Source organism: Mytilus trossulus, chromosome 7, assembly GCF_036588685.1.
Source record: "Mytilus trossulus isolate FHL-02 chromosome 7, PNRI_Mtr1.1.1.hap1, whole genome shotgun sequence".
NCBI classification, from domain to species: Eukaryota; Metazoa; Mollusca; class Bivalvia; order Mytilida; family Mytilidae; genus Mytilus; species Mytilus trossulus.
This window is the reverse complement of record NC_086379.1, coordinates 68,255,575-68,274,243: the sequence shown is the minus strand read 5'-3', so window position 1 is coordinate 68,274,243 and position 18,669 is coordinate 68,255,575. Positions and strand designations below refer to the sequence as shown.

Below are 18,669 nucleotides of genomic sequence, written 5' to 3'. Positions count from 1 at the left end.
TATTGTATCTGTTGTCACCTGCATTTTCCTATTGTATCTGTTGTCATCTGCATTTTCCTATTGTATCTGTTGTCACTTGCACTTTCCTATTGTATCTGTTGTCACCTGCATTTTCCTATTGTATCTGTTGTCACCTGAACTTTACTATTGTATCTGTTGTCATCTGAACTTTACTGTTGTATCTGTTGTCATCTGAACTTTACTATTGTATCTGTTGTCACCTGAACTTTAGTATTGTATCTGTTGTCACCTGCACTTTCCTATTGTATCTGTTGTCACCTGCATTTTCCTATTGTATCTGTTGTCATCTGCATTTTTCTATTGTATCTGTTGTCACTTGCACTTTCCTATTGTATTTGTTGTGACCTGCATTTTCCTATTGTATCTGTTGTCACCTGCACTTTCCTATTGTATCTGTTGTCAACTGCATTTTCCTATTGTATCTGTTGTCATCTGCACTTTCCTATTGTATCTGTTGTCACCTGCACTTTCCTATTGTATCTGTTATCACCTGCATTTACCTATTGTAACTGTTGTCACCTGCACTTTCCTATTGTATCTGTTGTCACCTGCATTTTCCTATTGTATCTGTTGTCATCTGCATTTTCCAGTTTTATGTTGTCATCTGCATTTTTCAGTTTTATGTTGTCATCTGCACTTTCCATGTGTAGTCGTTGTCACCTACATTTTTCCTATTGTATCTGTTGTCACCTGCACTTTCTGGTAGTACCATGGTTTTTTTAAAAGTTACATGTGAATATTATGTCATTGCCAATCACTGTAAAGATACACCCTTAGAACACGTTTCATTCAAGTTTCCTAACAGGAAACCCTCCATGATGAAGGTTCTCTGGAAACAAACAGTAAACAGTAAACATCGCAATATACTCAAATATAGCATATCAGTTTCCCTAGGACACACTGCAATAAAATTGTGAACTTTTGAGGAAAATGACATTGAACATAAACATTTCCATTTCATGTTCTAGTTTTCAGTCGAACCTTTTGACAAAATTGAGTTTGGTAATAACATGAACCTACCGCTATAGCAAACCCATCGTTCAGATATTTCCAGTTGAAAATGTTGAGGAAATAAATTATATCAATAGCATGAATTACGTTTGACCTTCATAATGAAGTTTCTGTGTATTTTTTGTTGATTCAGGATCTTATGAAATATTTCATTTATAACTTTTTGAAATGACACTTGAAATTAAACTTTCCAACAGTTTCCGTAAAAGAAATTTTCGAGGAATTCCTTCAGGCAGAAGAGGTTTCCAAAGGCACCATTCAGGAAATAAAGTAGCCACAATTCAGCCTTTTATCTTTTGTTGCGACATCGACAGATATTTTGGCAATGAGCAACATGACAATTGTCACATTCGGAGAAGGTGTTTTGTTGTTTGTCTTTTATCGTTTTTCGTAGTCTTTTGGGCCAGGGTTATATCTGGGTTTTTTCTTAAACTTACAATATGGCATTATCCCTTTGGTATCTTCTGTAATTTTTCGTACTTGTTTTTCTAAAAATAATAATGAAATATCCGTTTTACCAGCTGCATGAAAACTGACAGCGGGATCGAGTTCAATATCGAAGCTGCTACGTAGTGCTACGTAGATTTTGACTATTGAACGTGTAGCTATAGTCTGTCTGTCTGTCTGTCTGTCTGTCTGTCTGTCTGTCTGTCTGTCTGTCTGTCTGTCTGTCTGTCTGTCTGTCTGTCTGTCTGTCTGTCTGTCTGTCTGTCTGTCTGTCTGTCTGTCTGTCTGTCTGTCTGTCTGTCTGTCTGTCTGTCTGTCTGTCTGTCTGTCTGTCTGTCTGTCTGTCTGTCTGTCTGTCTGTCTGTCTGTCTGTCTGTCTGTCTGTCTGTCTGTCTGTCTGTCTGTCTGTCTGTCTGTCTGTCTGTCTGTCTGTCTGTCTGTCTGTCTGTCTGTCTGTCTGTCTGTCTGTCTGTCTGTCTGTCTGTCTGTCCGTCCGTCCGTCCGTCTATCTGTATGTCTGTCTGTCTGTCTGTCTGTCTGTCTATCTGTCTGTCTGTCTGTCTGTCTGTCTGTCTGTCTGTCTGTCTGTCCGTTCGTCCGTCTGTTTTGTTTTGTTTTGTTAGTAAAAATCCGGCTATTGTTTTGATTTTAAACTGATAAAATGTTTATTATATTCTTATTCTTATTCTACAGTTCGCCAGACAGTGTAGGAAAGGTACAGAACAACAAGAATAGCACGCACATCCAGTATCATCCAGAAGATTGTTTCTGATTATAGCTTAGTGTACTACAAATTTATCACTCAGCTGGGCCATTTAATGGTCTCAGTTTAGGGAGTTTCATGGTATACTGCTATCTTGGATTGTATAATCACAGTACAAAATCGGTCTAATTATTTGCCTAAATCTCTCCAAATTTGCAATTCAATAATTAGACTGTTTTTGTCTATTTAAAGAAAACTTGATAATTAATAGTATTATACAAAATATTTTAAAAAATATCATTTTTTTGGTTTTAAAATCATTTTTTTCTAAATGAGCCATTTAAGGGGAGATAACTCTTTTGGTACAAAATGTTTACTAGGCTAATAGGGATTTTTTTTTAATTTTCCTTGTAGCAAGAAAACAAGTTCGGTGACACCATGTTTTCTTTTTTATTTTTTTAAAACATATTATGAAATCTTTCTTCTCACAATTTATTTCAAATTCTATCCCATAGATTTTTTTTATGCAAACTAATGTGTTTTATCATGAAAAAACTAACCAAATTGTGGCAATTTTAAACGACTCATAGCTTGAAAAATAGCACGGTGACCCATCCTTTTTATTAAATTTTTGAAAAGAGCATAGTAAAATCTTCATTTTTGCAAATAATAAAAAAAATAATCTGTGATCTAACGTTACCTTAATGGTGGTGAAGAAAGTGGAGGAAATTCCAAACTAGAAAGAAAACCCAATTTGACGTCATTCAAGTTTTTTTTTGTGTGGTTATCGAACATTATAGTCATGTTGTCCGTCATTTACTACTGCATTTCACAATTAAATTTCGGTACACACACACAGCTATCAAATATTTATCTCCCTTTGGTATTTCCTATGCCCTTCGTGACGTCACAGGACACACAAAAATTGAAAAATGGCACACATTTTTCGTCAAGCTGCTAAAACGGTAATATTTACAAATGTGTAGAAAGCAAATTCTCAAATAAATTACTCGGGTACATACAATATGAAGAAGTTCTAGAAAAATGACAAACAAATACAGTCTGTACTTGTTTTCATTCAACTTTTACCTGTAACGTCCCACAAGTTGGCATAACCTTCAATTTTTTTTCTCCAAAAATGCGGTTAACTGTACAAACATCATGTTATATATCCTCACCATACTCCTTTATACTTGACTCGGCGTGCCCGATATGGGGGGAGTGTGTCGTGCATGTTCTGATGTAATCCTACACAGCAGTGGCCTTCTTTTACTGTAGCCTGTAATGATCCCGATAGTCCAAATAGTTCAGCTAGGCAATATTCCCCGATCGGGAGACAGTGTCCATATCTGGAGACAATCTCCCGATCTGGAGACAAATTGATTCAAAACACACCAAAGATCATGAATATAGTCAGATGTATCTCGATTTGGAGACAATGTTAACATGGTCAATGGTTAATGTCCAAATCACTTAAATTATCAGGATAACAACCTTTAAATTTGAATACTACATGTAGTTATACTAGTTATACACTGTACATTTAAAAGTTTTCTGGCTACTTCGTACATGCAGATAATGAGATATGGTATTTTGAAAAAGACATATATATTAGATACGTTTCCTCTAAAATGACAGTATGAAACAAACCTTTATTGTTGGGAAAAAAAACAATTTTCTGTAGTTATAATCACAATTATATGATTAATTATACATTCTGTCATTTCAACCTCAGGGGGGTGGGGAAACTTCAGTACTTAATTTATATGGGGGTACATACCCGTAGCCAGGGGGGTTCGGACGAACCCATCCTTGAAAACAAATAAGCACTGTTAAGGTGAGAGGTACGTAAATGAACGCCTCTAGCGGAAAACGGGAAAATTTGCGTTCGTTGTTATGAGAGTTATTCCCCTTACACCAGAAAAAATATTTTCAAAATGTCGGGAGAAATTCCGCTTCGACGTAAAAATGGTCAATTTGGTGGTAAAGTATTCAACAATTCTCGTCAAAATCTAACAAAAAGTGTGGTAGTAGTAAATGAAATGTCTTGTCCAAATGAAACATTGCTTCCCTCCCAAGAAAATGATAGTAATAGTACCTTGGCATGGCGTGATGGTCGAAGAGTGGTTGAGTTGGGATTATTAGCTGACCAACTTAAAGCGTGTAAGAACTGTTATTCACCTTTATATCTTCACAACTGCTCAAAAGAACAAAGATATGGCCTAGGAAGTATATTGTATATACCTTGTGGCAGCTGTCCCTACACCAACTTAATAAACACTGGTAAACGACACAGATCAGAAACATCCAAAAAGGGAATGTTGATATGGGATGTGAATACTAAATGCAGTTTGGGTAAGAATATTACAAAAACTTGCATATATACACACAATAACAAATAAAAGCGTACTATGTAACGTTGACTTTTTTTATTTTCGTTCTAATCTTTGAAGTTGAAGACTGACACTTACTTTACAGTAGTTGCATGTACAATATCGTTTCTAAAAGTAAAAACAACTGTCTACACTCAATTCGACTCTCTCAAGAAAATAAATAAAGAGTAAATACTCCTTTATATGCTAAATAATGAGAATGAGTTTTATTGATTTGACAATCATTTTTTCACTCTAATATAAACATTTGGACGTTCATACAAATAGAAACCGTTGTTTACAGTGCTTTCTTTCACGTCCGCAATATGGTCTATTAATAGAAGTGGAAATTGCTAATACCGAGAGTGAAAAAAGTAGGATTAAACAAATAATTTTTACTAGAAATATTGAACATTGAATTTTAATTGTCGCGTGAAATGAAATTTTCAAAATGCATAAATCGGAAGTGATTATTATAAGCAAGAGAAAAGGAAAATAAAATTGACTGTGATACGAAATATGGATGACATTGTGCACACACAGACAAACGGGAAGCAAAGTAGTCTTTTAAATCAAATAAAAAAATAAAATAAAAGAGTTTACAAGTTTATTTTATTTTGATTTGATAAGAATAGTATCGTGTTTTATGATTATCCGTTATAACCGCCGCTTCAAAAATTAAAAGATAAGGCGAGTTCATATAGTATACAGAAAATTAGGAAATTTGTGCGTGCATTGATTAATTCATTTTGAAATAGGAAAATATATGTCTCTAGTTATTGCAATTTCATTAAAAAAAAAGTATTAAAATGTAGACTTTGGGGTTGGTTTTTGCTTTTGTAATATGTATTTTTCAAGTACAAACATTTCATATAAATGTCTTTCCAATAAAATCAAATTTTATTACATATATATCGGATACATTGTATTTATGAAAAAAATTCGTTTGTTTAGCCTATTTAGATGCTGGAATGGGTCCACACCAGACAGTGAATTTTCTTGCTGGCATTAACATCCCCCCAATAGCAGTTAAGAATTTAAAGATCAGAGAAAGAGAAATCGGTAAAACTATTGAAAAGTGTGCTGAAATGTCTTGTCAGAAAGCTTTACAAGAAGAAATAGATTTAAGCAGGTAAGTCAAAATTTTATATCTATTAAAAATAAGAAGATTTGGTATGATGCATGTATTAAGAAAACTATCCACGCGATATATTCTGACATAACAACTACATGTATAAGACCGTAAGGCCGGCTGATCATAACGAATAGGTAGCTTCAACAGGCCCCGAAATACAGTAAAACAATTTAAACGAAAAATACTAACGATCTAATTTCCGTACAAAATAATAGAATGAAAATAAGTATGAAACACATCAATAAATGACAACCACTGAATTACAGGCTCCGTACCTGGGACAAGCACATATAGAAGGTGGTGAGGTTAAACTTATCCTGGCTACCACACACTTGGGATAGTAATGTCTCTATGCATGTAGTTTATAGTTGAACAATTTAAAAAAAATCCTTTATGAAGAAATAAATCATTGCAAATGGTGAACATCTAAAATTAAATCTTGAAGTGTCGATGTGTTCAGTTTTATGAAAAAACGAAACAAAATTCAGGGATCTCCTCACAATCAATAATATTTAATTTAATAAATGATGATTTATAGTCAGATATATTGAAAACAAAGTTAATCGGCTTGCCAGCGTGTGTGATTAAATAGACCTAGTTATATAAACTACCCATTAACAAGAAACATATATTTTTAGAGATGAAGATGATAATTTAAATGGACCTTCAATAACAGTTTCTTTTGATGGTGCTTGGCAGAAACGAGGAAGTGGAAGAAGCTACAGTAGCTTGACAGGTATGCCTATATGCATATAGTAAAACGATAAATAGCTAAAACAGAGATTTCACGTCACCCCCAAAAATCACTTCTTATTTAGTTAATGATTTTGTATGCCCAGAGTCTAGGAGAAGAAGCATTAAGAGTAATCCTTCACCGTCCGGCTGTCTGTCCCATCTTTGTTTATACAATCTTGCTTAAATTTAATAAAAGAAATTCTCAGTGTTAAATACAACAATTTGCAGACATATAAAAAAGAAGATGTGGTATGATTGCCAATGAGACAACTATCCACAAAAGACCAAAATGACACAAACATAAACAATTTTAGGTCACCGTACGGCCTCCAACAATGAGCAAAGCCCACTGAATTACAAGCTCTTGACTTGGGACAGGCACATGCATAAATAATGTGGCGGGGTTAAACATGCTAGCGGGATCCCAGCCCTCCCCTAACCTGGGACAGTGGTATGCATGGTTCAAGTTTGGGCTGTGAATCGCTTACTATTCTAGAGTTATGCCCTTTTAAATGGGAACATTGTTTCTTATTATATATGTCATGTGAATTTTATAAATCTCATATACATTACTGAGTATCACAACATGTAAACAGTATTCGAATTTCAGTATTGGGTCTTTTGCCGTTCTGAAATTATGCTCTTTTTAACTCGAAATATTTCAAAGCTTTGGGCGGGGCATTTGGGTTTTCATATAAATTATTCTTTTCAATTTTATACATCGTCCGTTTACGGCACGTATTATAGTATACTGTTGTTCGTTCATTCGTCGGTCCGTCCGTCCGTCATCAACATGTCAGACATTACCGCAAAAACGCTTTAACCAATTCTCATATAACTTTGGTGAATTGTTTATATTTATTGTTGTGAGCTCCCATTCGTTTTTCATAAATTGTTTATATCTAAATATGTAAAATCCATTTTGATTTTCATAAATTTCTTATATGGCATTGAGAATAAATTGAACTTTATTTGTTTATAGTCTGACAACAGATGTACTAAATATTGCACAACAGCACCTTGTATTGCACAACAGTAATAATATATGAATATAATTTCAATTTATATTACTTATTTTAAGTTCTGTGACTACATTTATTCAGAAACCTGTAAAATGTCAAATATTTGACTTGTACCAAGCTTGAATATGAATGTCGTTATAAATCATATAATTATATTGGTAGGTCATGCTACAATGATTGGTGAAAAAACTGGAAAATGTGTGAGTCAAGGAACTAAATCAGCAGATTGCAGAAAGTGTATGTATGTGGATGAAAAGGGAGATGGACAGCACGATTGTAGGAAAAATCACAGCGGAAGTGCAAAGTCGATGGAGCCAAACTTAGCCGTTGAAATGGTGCAGGACCTGCAATGCAAAGGATGCACAGTTTCATGTATAATAATGGATGACGATACCACTACTCTAGCTAGACTTAAACAAAACATTAATTCTGATATTGTTAAAAGGTCAGACAAAAACCACCAGAGAAAAAATATTGTTAGTGACTTATACCGCTTACATGAAAAACACAAAGGTAAATTGTCAACAAGTACTATAAGCTACTTGACAAAAGATTTAGATTATGCGATAGCCCAAAACCAGAATCATGCAGAACAATTGAGCCAGAATATTTATGCTATCATTCCCCATTCTTTTGGTGATCATTCTCACTGTGACTTATCGTGGTGTAACTACCATAAAGATCCAGAAAATTACAAACACAAAAGTCTTCCGTATGGCAAAGATTTAAACGGAGAGGAAATGTTTGCTGATTTGTCAAAATTGTTTGATTCTTACGCAAAGAACTCACATAAATTAGCTAACTGTGGCAGCTCACAAGGAAACGAATCCTTAAATCAAATAATCGCGTTAAAGGCACCAAAAGCTAAGCATTTTGGGAGTAGCCAATCCCTTCCTTTCCGAGTATGCGTGGGTGTTATTCAGAAAAACGAAGGTCGTTCTTATATACCACAAGTATACGAAGCTCATAATTTGTCACCGGGAAAATTTACAGTAATGCATACGGCAAAAATAGACAAAAAGCGCAAACATGACAAAGTAAATGCAAGTACCCGGGAGGCAAAGAGAAAAAGACTAGTCAAAAAAGGAAAATTCAACATAAATCTAAAGGCCAAAGAAATACGAGAAGGCATCACATATGCAACCTCTATATCTGCACCAGGAAATTCGATAGAGAAAGCTGATGATATTTCACCCATTCCTGATCCTGAACCAGAAGTGACAGAAGATCCCGTGTCTTTGAAAGACGAAACATTTGTTTACTTTGACCTTGAAACTACAGGATTCGGTAAGAAATTAATTGTTTTTGTTGATGGCTGTCTTTTATTATATAGCCAATAGAATCGTTATCTTTTTTCGGCTACAGATTATTTTCCTATTTATGAAGAACTTAAACAGCCAGATCTTCTTTGATTTGAATCTACACTGAGTAATTGGAAATTTATAAACAAAAAACAAAAACAACAAATAAAAAAACACGATCAGGCTACACCAGTATGTAAATGTTATATGTATGCCTAATATTTATATGTCTTATTGTCATTCAAAAAGGGATAAAATACAACTTGGAATATAATGCGTTGCTATTCTATAGGACCTGAATACATTATTAGAAATCTTTATAGTATCACAGTATATTTAAAATGTCTTAGCGTTTTTACCAATACTAAGAAGTTTGAATAATAATATCAAATGTATTTAACATTATGCATACATAATAAATAGGCTAAATAATTATGAATAAAGAGAGAAATTAACTGGAATTCAGAAATTCAGAGGACACTACAAAAAGAAAAAATCCCCTTCACATCCGCAATCGCTACATATAATGTTTAACATGAAACAACAACCGTTTTGTTCTGCATTGAATTGTATGCGTTTCCGTTAGTTTTGCTAACATAAACGATAATCATTGTAGTTTTTTACTGTGTGCATCGTAAGATGAATGATAGGACGGCAATTTTTAAGTATTAATATCAAAGACTTATTTTGAATTGTTTCTTTTTCAGGTACTGATTGTGATATCATTCAATTAGCTGCAGCATATGCCAACCAAAATTATAATCGGTATATGGTACCTAGTCAGCGTATCTCGCCATCTGCCTCTAAAGTAACCGGGTTTTCAAAAAGTGGTTTAATTTTGTACAAAAACGGGGAAATTATGCAGACAGATGAAGAAACTGAAATTTTTAAGCAGTTTATTTCTTGGCTTCCAAAAAAATGCATTCTGATTGGTCACAATTCAAAAATTTTTGATTCCAGGATTCTGACTAAGGCTTTACAAAATAATAATGTCATGAAAGATTTTGAATTGAAATGCGTTGGATTTATTGACACCTTATCATTGACGAAAGAACTACTACCAGACAGAAAGACAAGTAAGCAGTCATACAACCAGGAATCACTCGTGAAAGATATTGTTGGAATTAGTTATGATGCACACAATGCCATTGGTGATGTGCAATCCCTGCAACAGCTGATCAACACGTTAAAAGTTTCTCCAAGAATGCTTGAAAAACACAGCTTCTCTGTTCGCTACACAGTAAACATGATCAGTAAGCTGCAGCTAACTAAATCTAGACTGGAGTCATTTAACAACATACCATCTTCTTTTTGTTCAAAGACAATGCTGAACAAAATTGCCAAATCCGGTTTACGATTAAACCATCTCATCCTTGCAGGAAATAGAGGAGGTGTTGATGGTATACGCGAATTGCTTACAGAACAGATCGACGGGAAGCCCCGAGTTACCAAAGACAAGAAGATACTGGACTCGATTTCAGAACATATTATGTCATTGCAAAACTAGAAAAAAAAACATTGTCTGAACGTTTATACATTATTTTTTTTATTTTATATTACACGTTTAGTTTCTAGATAAAACACATTACGATTTTATAATATTGACATCAATTCACGATCATTGAACAAAACAAAAAGTAGGATAAAAGGATAATGAAGATTTGCATCAAACTTTGATATATTGTGTAGGTTTTATCTATAAATTACGTGTATCCCCTTTGCTTTTATAATATAAAACATAGTCACCATCTAATTTCAGGATGGAATAATAAATCAGTACTATTGTCTATTTTTTGTGTTGTACGTCGTACGACGATTCATCGGCACATTGATGACTCGATTAGGTAAAAAAATGTGTTTTTCAGTACAGTTTGTCTTTTGACTTTTTCTACAGTTTTTCTGCGGCATTGTCAATTTGTTTTCATCTTTGGAACATTTCGTTTTCCTTACTGATTGAGCAGCAGCAAATATTTCATGTATTTTCGGGTCGAAAATGTATTCAATGAATGTATATCGTCATTCTGTGGATTTCAATGATAGTTTCCGTTTACTTGGTTTAAACTTTTACAGATTCTAAACTACCAGTCCATTGTTTAAAGATTTTCTTTTATCATTAAATCAGTGCCTTAATTGTTGTTCATTGACGTAAACCCCACACTGATAGAAAAATTAAGTTATACATGACTAGGGTCTCATCTAATCTGTAAACAAATGAATATCCGTAATAACTAGTGATACTTTTTCAGACAGGATAATTATTTCATAAGCGCTATAGCGCATAATTAGTTTAAAAACACATTGTAAACAAAGAGACGCCTTGAGGTAGCGGTCGTTGTCTTCATTTGACAAGATTTTTATGTTGGTGACTATTCTGCTGATAGAGACTTGACGTTGCGTAATCCTCTTCGGCGACGTCATGCAATTTCTATCTTTTACCGTCAGCAATACCCTTTCAACGGCTGATATATAAAAAAGGAGTCCGGTAACCATAGGAAAATTATATATCAATAGAAAGGAAAATTCTATCATAAAAACATTTAATTTTTATAGAAAAATCGTGGGAATGGTTTTAACTGCAGTTTAAAATAAGCTGGAAATTTCTTACTTTTTGCGTAAATTTGACGTTATGTCTATGTACTTCATGGTGTTTTTCTAACAATTTCAAATGACTGTAACTTTGAAAGTAGATCGGTTACCCACTCAAAATTTTCAATTTTTCTGTTTGTTTTTAAAAGTTCTACGTGAATACAATTTCTTAAAAAATTCGGTGGACAAGCCATTTACGTACCTGTTACCTTAAAGTGAATGTTCTGTTCGAATTTGGACTGATAAAGTCGAGTTTGTGAGTCCAACAAACCCCCCTTTGAAAATTCCTGGCCTTGGGCCTGGGGTATCGCTGGCGTTCTGGTACCCCACCCTTATCATAAATGTATAATATAGATCTAAAGATGTATACCTTTTCATATATTGAGTTGGTAAAATTGTAACCTTTAACCGTATTTGGTTGAGGTTCATGGGGTGTGTTGGAAAAGTGGAATATTTGAAGATAAAATTTTATTTCATATATACATGTACATGTAATTGCAACTTTAGACCTTATCATATATTTGAGTAATTTCTGATAGTTTTCCAGACCTATTCCCATATTTTCAAGTTGAAAAAAACCCATTCCAGTGGCAAGTCCTATCAACTTGTATATAGGAAGTGCCCCCCCCCTTTTAATACTTTAGTATATACTGATTGAATTAATATAAATATATGCATCTTATATATGCATGGTAAATTTGGTAACATTTAAAAGACTCATTTCCACTTTGGCTAAGTAAATCTACTTGTATACAATGTACTTTAAAAACAGAAATAGCCGTAGGATGCCAAACAGTTGTGCATTTTCATATGAGAAGCAGTTGTCAGGAGTGAGGAGAGAGATATTAAGTTCAACCTAAAGCATTTCAAGTACATGTATAGAAATATTACATGCCGTAAAAGAGCCTTTTGAACTTTTAATGTTACAAATAAACTTTGGTGCATCATGACCAATAGTATGGTATATGATTTGATGCACGTACAGCTCAATTAGAAACAATCTTGTTTCAATATTAATTATGTCGGGAGCAGAATGTGGTCAATACTAGGTGCCACATGCACCATCCTAGCATATCAGTCAAATTTTTATGTTGGTTCAGGAATGCAGTTCATAAACAAGGATCTTCTGGGTAGTTGCTTCTTTTATATGCATGGTATCTAGAAGTAACAATTCAAGTTGATATGATATTTACTGAAAAGGATTGTATGAGACAGAAATCTCATAAGCTGATAAGAGCAGTACCAAATTTAAAGACAAAGATAGTGAAGAAATCTGAGGTAGAAAGTATCATAGTCATATATAAACCAAGCTTAATTATGATTAAAAACTATAATTGGACATATGTATTGAGTTATCAGGTTTAGTTTTAACGAATTATAAACAAGCAGTACTGTGTCCCCCTGAATAAGTTCTTTTTGTCTTTGTTGTTGTTGTATATATTGTATATTTATGTTTATGTAGTTAATATATTGTATTATATATGCATGTCTTCTCTGTACCTATGTACTTGGTGATGAGAATAAAGATATAACATATTTCATTGCTCAACAAGGACAAATGGATTAGACAACAAGTTTTTCTACCAAGAAATGTCGTTTTGAAAAAATTATTAAAAAGACCAAAAAAACATCAGCAGCTGTTCCCAATGGAGACCCAAGCACAAACATATATATATATATATATATATATATATAGTAAATCAAATTGTATGGATTTTTTTCAGATGGACAAGTTTTATTTTCCATGTATATATGTATAGTGAGAAGGCATAATAAGTTAACCTGGTTATATATATTTCATTTAAGGCTTATTTTTATATGGATTATGATGGTTCATCATGTTTGATAAAACTAAAGTATTAAAATAAGCCTGGTTCAAGTTTACAGTTCAAATAAATGCTACAGGAACAGTAATTCCTCTGTTCGATCCTTAAGCATGCTTTACTGATTTAATTTCTTTATAATTAGAAATAATTATAATTGACATGTTCAATAATCATGATAATCAGAGACATAAATACCTGGTATGCTTGATTTTATTTTGTTTCACAGTCAATATGGAGCATTTGACAAGCAGGAAAAAAAATCTTCAAATGTACATAAGAGGTACATGTAATTTTAATTAATAGTAAAAGTGGATTATAGATACATGTATAAGAAGATGTGGTATGAGTGCAAATGAGACACCTCTCCATCTAAGTCACAATTTGTAAAAGTCTATTACAAATACAATAATGTTTTCATTATATGTATGAGAGTTTAAATGTGTGGGTTCATAACTTCATTTGTAGGTTTTACTATAACAATGCCTGGCACCAAAAACAAATAAAAATGAAGGAGGTAATTTCTTTTTTTGAAACAATGTGAGTTCAATATTCCATGATGATGAGACCTCTAATGATGGCCCACCCTCTTCAACATAACCATTTGTAAGAAGATTAAAATTTCATTATGAAATAACTCAACAACATGGAAAAGGATATAATTAGTTGTCAATATGCACTAATTCTATTTGCCATGCCTGCATTTATGAATTAGAGAATGGCACCCACCAACCAGTGACAGTGTTGCTTTGTTGTGATGATTTGGAGAACTTTGAAAAGTTAGTGAGAATACTGAAGCCAAATTGAGCAACCAAGAAGCATTTATTCTCTAAGGAATGACTGTATTCATATTCTTAGCATATTGAAAGCATACTAGACAATCTGATAAATTGTTAACTCATAGACCTCCAGAACATAATAAAATATTTATTTGGAAACCCTATATACAGGAAGGAGACACACCATTCAAAGTAGCAAAGGCTGCTGAGTATATTTTTTGATGTCGTCATTCAAAGCTAAATGTAACCATTATCATTCCAAGAAAATATTCAATTTTTTTCTCTCTCTAGAAGTTAGAACTTCAGGATATCATAGTTTTCCAAACTTAAGCCATTAATAGTTATGCATGATTCAGATTGTATGTCAAAATAAATGTTAGATCAATTTAGTCTCATTTCCAAAGACATGTGTCATTAGGTGCTGTCAGGTCAATGTTTCTAACACTTAAAAAAAAGCCAATTTTGATGTATAACAACCATGACAACAGATTATTGAGATTCAAATGGAATGCTATTTTAAAAAAATACCTAATTAAGTCTGATTCATGACTATTCAAATTGTTAAAATAATCAGAATAAACATCCCCCATAAAAGAAACAGAGAATTTTAAATTGTTAACACAATCAGAAAAAAAAGTTCCCCCACAAAAGAAGAAGAATAAAGAAGTTGAAAAAAATCAGAATAATTGTTTTAAAAGTTTAATAAACATGACATCCAGCACTGACCCCCTGGCCATGTGATTGGCTGGTAGTTATATATGCCACACTGATTGTAATACTGACCACATTTAATACAGATCATGAAAATGCATGTAAAAAAAATATTTTTACTCACACCCTTTTAAAATTTTGGGCCGTATTTGACATCAATCCGGAATTGTTTTTTATTTATATACAATTTGCAATATGGCCGACGATCAATTAGGGGGGACAGAAACTTAGTAACATGTACACAAATAATTGAATGGAAGTAGCAAGATACCAGAGAAAATGTTAACATTATCCTTTTTTATGTCTCTGGGAAGCAATAACTTGAAAAATCGACGGTGCACCTTTTTGGAACAACGGTAAATTACCGATCTTTTTTCGTCATCTTTCTGAAAATGTTATTTAAAAAAGCCGCCGATCTCTACTTTTTTGCGCCAGCACAGTTTTATATAGTATATCTTATAATGTGTCTCTTGATTGGGAGAAAATCTCCTAATCGGGAGACAAATTACATTATTCCATGTCTCCCAATTTGGAGGCATCTCTAGATCGGGAGACTGTCTCCCGATTGGGGAATATTGCCTAGCTGTAGTTATGACGTCTTGAAAGGCTTTGATATTTTTTTTCTTTGACGACGTTAGGTGTCCAAGAAAAAAATTATAATAGCCTTTCAAGACGTCATAATTATTTGGACTAGGATCCCTATAGTTTAGAGTTAAGGTTCAGGCATGGTTAGGGTTAGACTAGGGGTAGTCAGAGATTACTCTGACGTCCAACGGCTGTTATGCCAGACAATCTGGGGCCGTGGGACGTCATAGCTCGTCCGTTATCAAAAAGTGGATATTTGCCCACCCAAAATGGATGCGCTGCTTCATCGCTTCTGGAGCCGACTGAGGGCCTTGGAATTATATAAATCGGGCATCAATCTCTTCATTTTTCATTTATCTTTTCATATATGTAAGTTTCACCTACCTGCCAACCTTTATTTTTCTATGTTTTAACAGTTTTTACAGAGACCCATCGGTTAATGCATTATGCCTTTCATTTTCAAAGATTATCACGTGACCACGAGAAAACAGTGCAAATGACCATAATGTAACACCTCGTTCATTTACGATGCAAGTTACCTAAATGTCCCAGAGCTTCCGATTGTAATCATGGTCGGAACTAGATGCTTACTACCGATCTCCTGTAAAGGAGGTGAAAAAAATGTGGTTGCTTCTAAATGTTAACACATCGATCTCCTATAAAGGAGGTTAAAAAATACAAATATTTGCATATTTGAGTCTTGAGGCCACGAACTCTCTCGTAACTTGATGTCCATTTGAAAGTGAAAGTCAAAATGCATAAACCGATTGGTCTCTGTAAAAACTGTTAAAACATAGAAAAAAAAGGTTGGCAGGTACAAAATGTAGGTGAACTTACATATATGAAAAGATAAATGAAAAATGAAGAGATTGATGCCCGATTTATATAATTCCAAGGCCCTCAGTCGGCTCCAGAAGCGATGAAGCAGCGCATCCTTTTTGGGGGGGCAAATATCCACTTTTTGATACAGGACAAGCTCTGACGTCCCACGGCCCCAGCTTGTCTGGCATGACAGCAGTTGATCGTCAGAGTAATCTCGGTCTAGATTAGGGGATGTCTGGCAAGGCTATTTTTTTCTAGAACACATTCCTACGACGTCACGCTGGTCATTGAGAGCAAATTTTGGGGGATACTTTGACAACTTATTTTGGCATGAAATTTGTATTGCCATCTAGAGACATGAGAGACTTTTAAATGTTTTACATAGTAAGAAAGTCCTAACGTTTTTGTGCTTATTGTTGCAAAATATTTCCCAAAATATCCAAAGGGAATGCTAAAATGAAATACGATTCCATTTGAGGTGGGCAAATATCCATTTTGTTTTTAAAATGATTTCCCATTATTACAAAAATATATCACTTCCGAAGAGTATAAAATATTAAACTCAGTAATATTTGACAGACCTGACTTTCTGTATAATTCAAATCGAACATTCCGGAAATTCAGGTCCATCAAATGATACCAAGTTTAATATTTTATACTCTTCGGAAGTGACATATTTTGGTAGTAAATTCTGGGAAATCATTTAGAAAATGTCTTGAGTGCTGTTCTGACAATTATTTTTAAAAGAGATATGCCCCATGGAAATATTGTCAGGATGAAGTCCTCAATAACAGTAGAAAGTGCCGTATTAAAAAAAGTCAAAGAAAATCAATATTTTAGAATACATAGTAACAAAAATTCAAAAGCTTCATGCATTTGTGCAGAAATTTTTGTTGTTGTTTGTCTAAGCACCTTGTTTAAAGTATACATGTAGGTACATGTAGGATCATCAAATGGTTTTCAAGAAATGTGTTGTACAATGTATTTGATTACCAAATGAAGTATACTAAGGCTGTTGCACAATTAATGCTAAAACAGGGAAAACATTAGTTGTCCAGCTCAAATATTAGAAGCCATTAGCTACTGGACATCTGTAAGTCTGTGAGATTCCATCCCTGATATATATACATCATGTATATTATATTAATATAAAAGATTCAAATTCTAGATAGACAATTAAAGCTTATATCATTAAGAATGATAATTCAAAGTGTTACTTATTTATGATTTTTCAGGGGATATCTGGTCTTCGTGGCCAAACAAGATGTTTCAACTGCTCCCCAGCAGCATCAGCTTCTCAGGTAATATATAAATAATTATTTATGATACCCCCGCTTTAAAAAAGGGGGGGGGGGTAACCCGGTATACTGTTTTATCTCTGTCTGTCCTTCAGTCAGTCCGTCCGTCCCATGAATATTTTTCGTCGCATTTTTCTCAAGAACTGCAATACAAGGATTTCTGAAATTTGGTTTCAGGGTTTATCTAAGTCAGCTATACCGTGTGATGCGTTTTCAGATTGATCACTTGACAACTTCCTGTTTACCGAACACTTGTATGATTTTACACATGATAGCCAAGTTGAAAATTTTCGTCACATTTTTCTCAGGAACTACAATACAAGGATTTCTGAAATTGGTTTCAGGATTTATATAAGTCAGCTATACCGTGTGATGCGTTTTCAGATTCATCACTCAACAACTTCCTGTTTACCGAACACTTGCATATTTTTACACTATTAATATTATCCACTTGCGGCGGGGGTATCATCAGTGAGCAGTAGCTCGCAGTTTCACTTGTTTTTAAAAAGTTGCAGTTTGTATATAGTTACATTATAATGGCAGGTCCTTAAAACATAACCATGATAACATGGGTCCAGTGAGGCACTTTGAATTTTTAATCTTTTATAAAATTTTGCATGCAATTTGCGTACAACTGCACAGGGATGGTCTACATTGTAGTTAAACTAAGATTTTGTGGGAAACCAATATTTGGAAGAGTTTGAGGCCATCAGGAATTTAAAAGTACAACAAAGAAAATGTTTTCTATAGGCTTGTTTGCAGACTTTGGTAGAACCACAAAATCAAATATCCATGAAAATATAAATATTCCTCAGTTCAGTAAAATTGGTAACCATGGAAATAAATGAACCCACAGTAAAATTAAAAAAAACACTAATGTAGAACTTTATGTTATTTTAGGTTGCCATGAGTCGATTTGATACAGACAGATGTCTTGATTATGATAAACTAGAACATAATCTTAAAACTGTCAAGCAAAGGTAAATATTATTGTTATTTACAATTTTTACTTACATGTAATTAAAGAGCTTTTGAAAGTTTTAAATTCAACACCAACATGTTTTCTGATTTTTTTCAATATATTTGCATATTTGATTTCTTGTTCAATTTCATTGTAAAAATTCTCCATTTTTTTTTTTTAAATGAATGATAATTTTAACAAAAGTTGCTTTTATTAATCAATATAGCACTCATGGTTTGAGCTTAATTCATTCATTTTAATGGTGACTTATCAACATCCTTTACAAAGAAAATTGAGGCAAAATGCTTATAACCATCTTATTTCCTGTGACTACCTTAATGGTTCATCAATCTCCGA

General features: G+C 33.5%; 2 protein-coding genes across 2 annotated transcripts in view; both read left to right on the top strand.

Moving 5' to 3' along the window:
* Nucleotides 1-3,032: 3,032 nt before the first annotated feature.
* The window catches only part of LOC134725656 (aconitate hydratase, mitochondrial-like), a 44,003-nt gene continuing 28,366 nt past the window's right edge, over nucleotides 3,033-18,669 (top strand). Inside the window, exons 1-3 of the mRNA XM_063589652.1 lie at nucleotides 3,033-3,147; nucleotides 17,289-17,354; nucleotides 18,252-18,331. Coding sequence (XP_063445722.1) covers nucleotides 3,115-3,147; nucleotides 17,289-17,354; nucleotides 18,252-18,331 — 179 coding nt within the window. The 5' untranslated portion in view covers nucleotides 3,033-3,114. The remainder of the gene's footprint in view (nucleotides 3,148-17,288; nucleotides 17,355-18,251; nucleotides 18,332-18,669) is intronic.
* Nucleotides 4,120-11,541, top strand: LOC134726071 (uncharacterized). Its single transcript, XM_063590467.1, has 5 exons — nucleotides 4,120-4,537; nucleotides 5,509-5,686; nucleotides 6,328-6,425; nucleotides 7,609-8,733; nucleotides 9,455-11,541. Exons 1-5 carry the CDS (start codon nucleotides 4,120-4,122, stop codon nucleotides 10,252-10,254), a joined length of 2,619 nt encoding a protein of 872 aa, XP_063446537.1. The 3' UTR covers nucleotides 10,255-11,541.

What these genes read in the sequence shown, in the direction of transcription:
- LOC134726071 (XM_063590467.1), top strand. Translation starts at nt 4,120, where the DNA reads ATGTCGGGAGAAATTCCGCTTCGACGTAAAAATGGTCAATTTGGTGGT. An exon ending in GAAGAAATAGATTTAAGCAG is followed by an intron (nt 5,687 to 6,327) that starts GTAAGTCAAAAT and finishes ATATATTTTTAG; the next exon opens with AGATGAAGATGATAATTTAA. An exon ending in AAGCTACAGTAGCTTGACAG is followed by an intron (nt 6,426 to 7,608) that starts GTATGCCTATAT and finishes TTATATTGGTAG; the next exon opens with GTCATGCTACAATGATTGGT.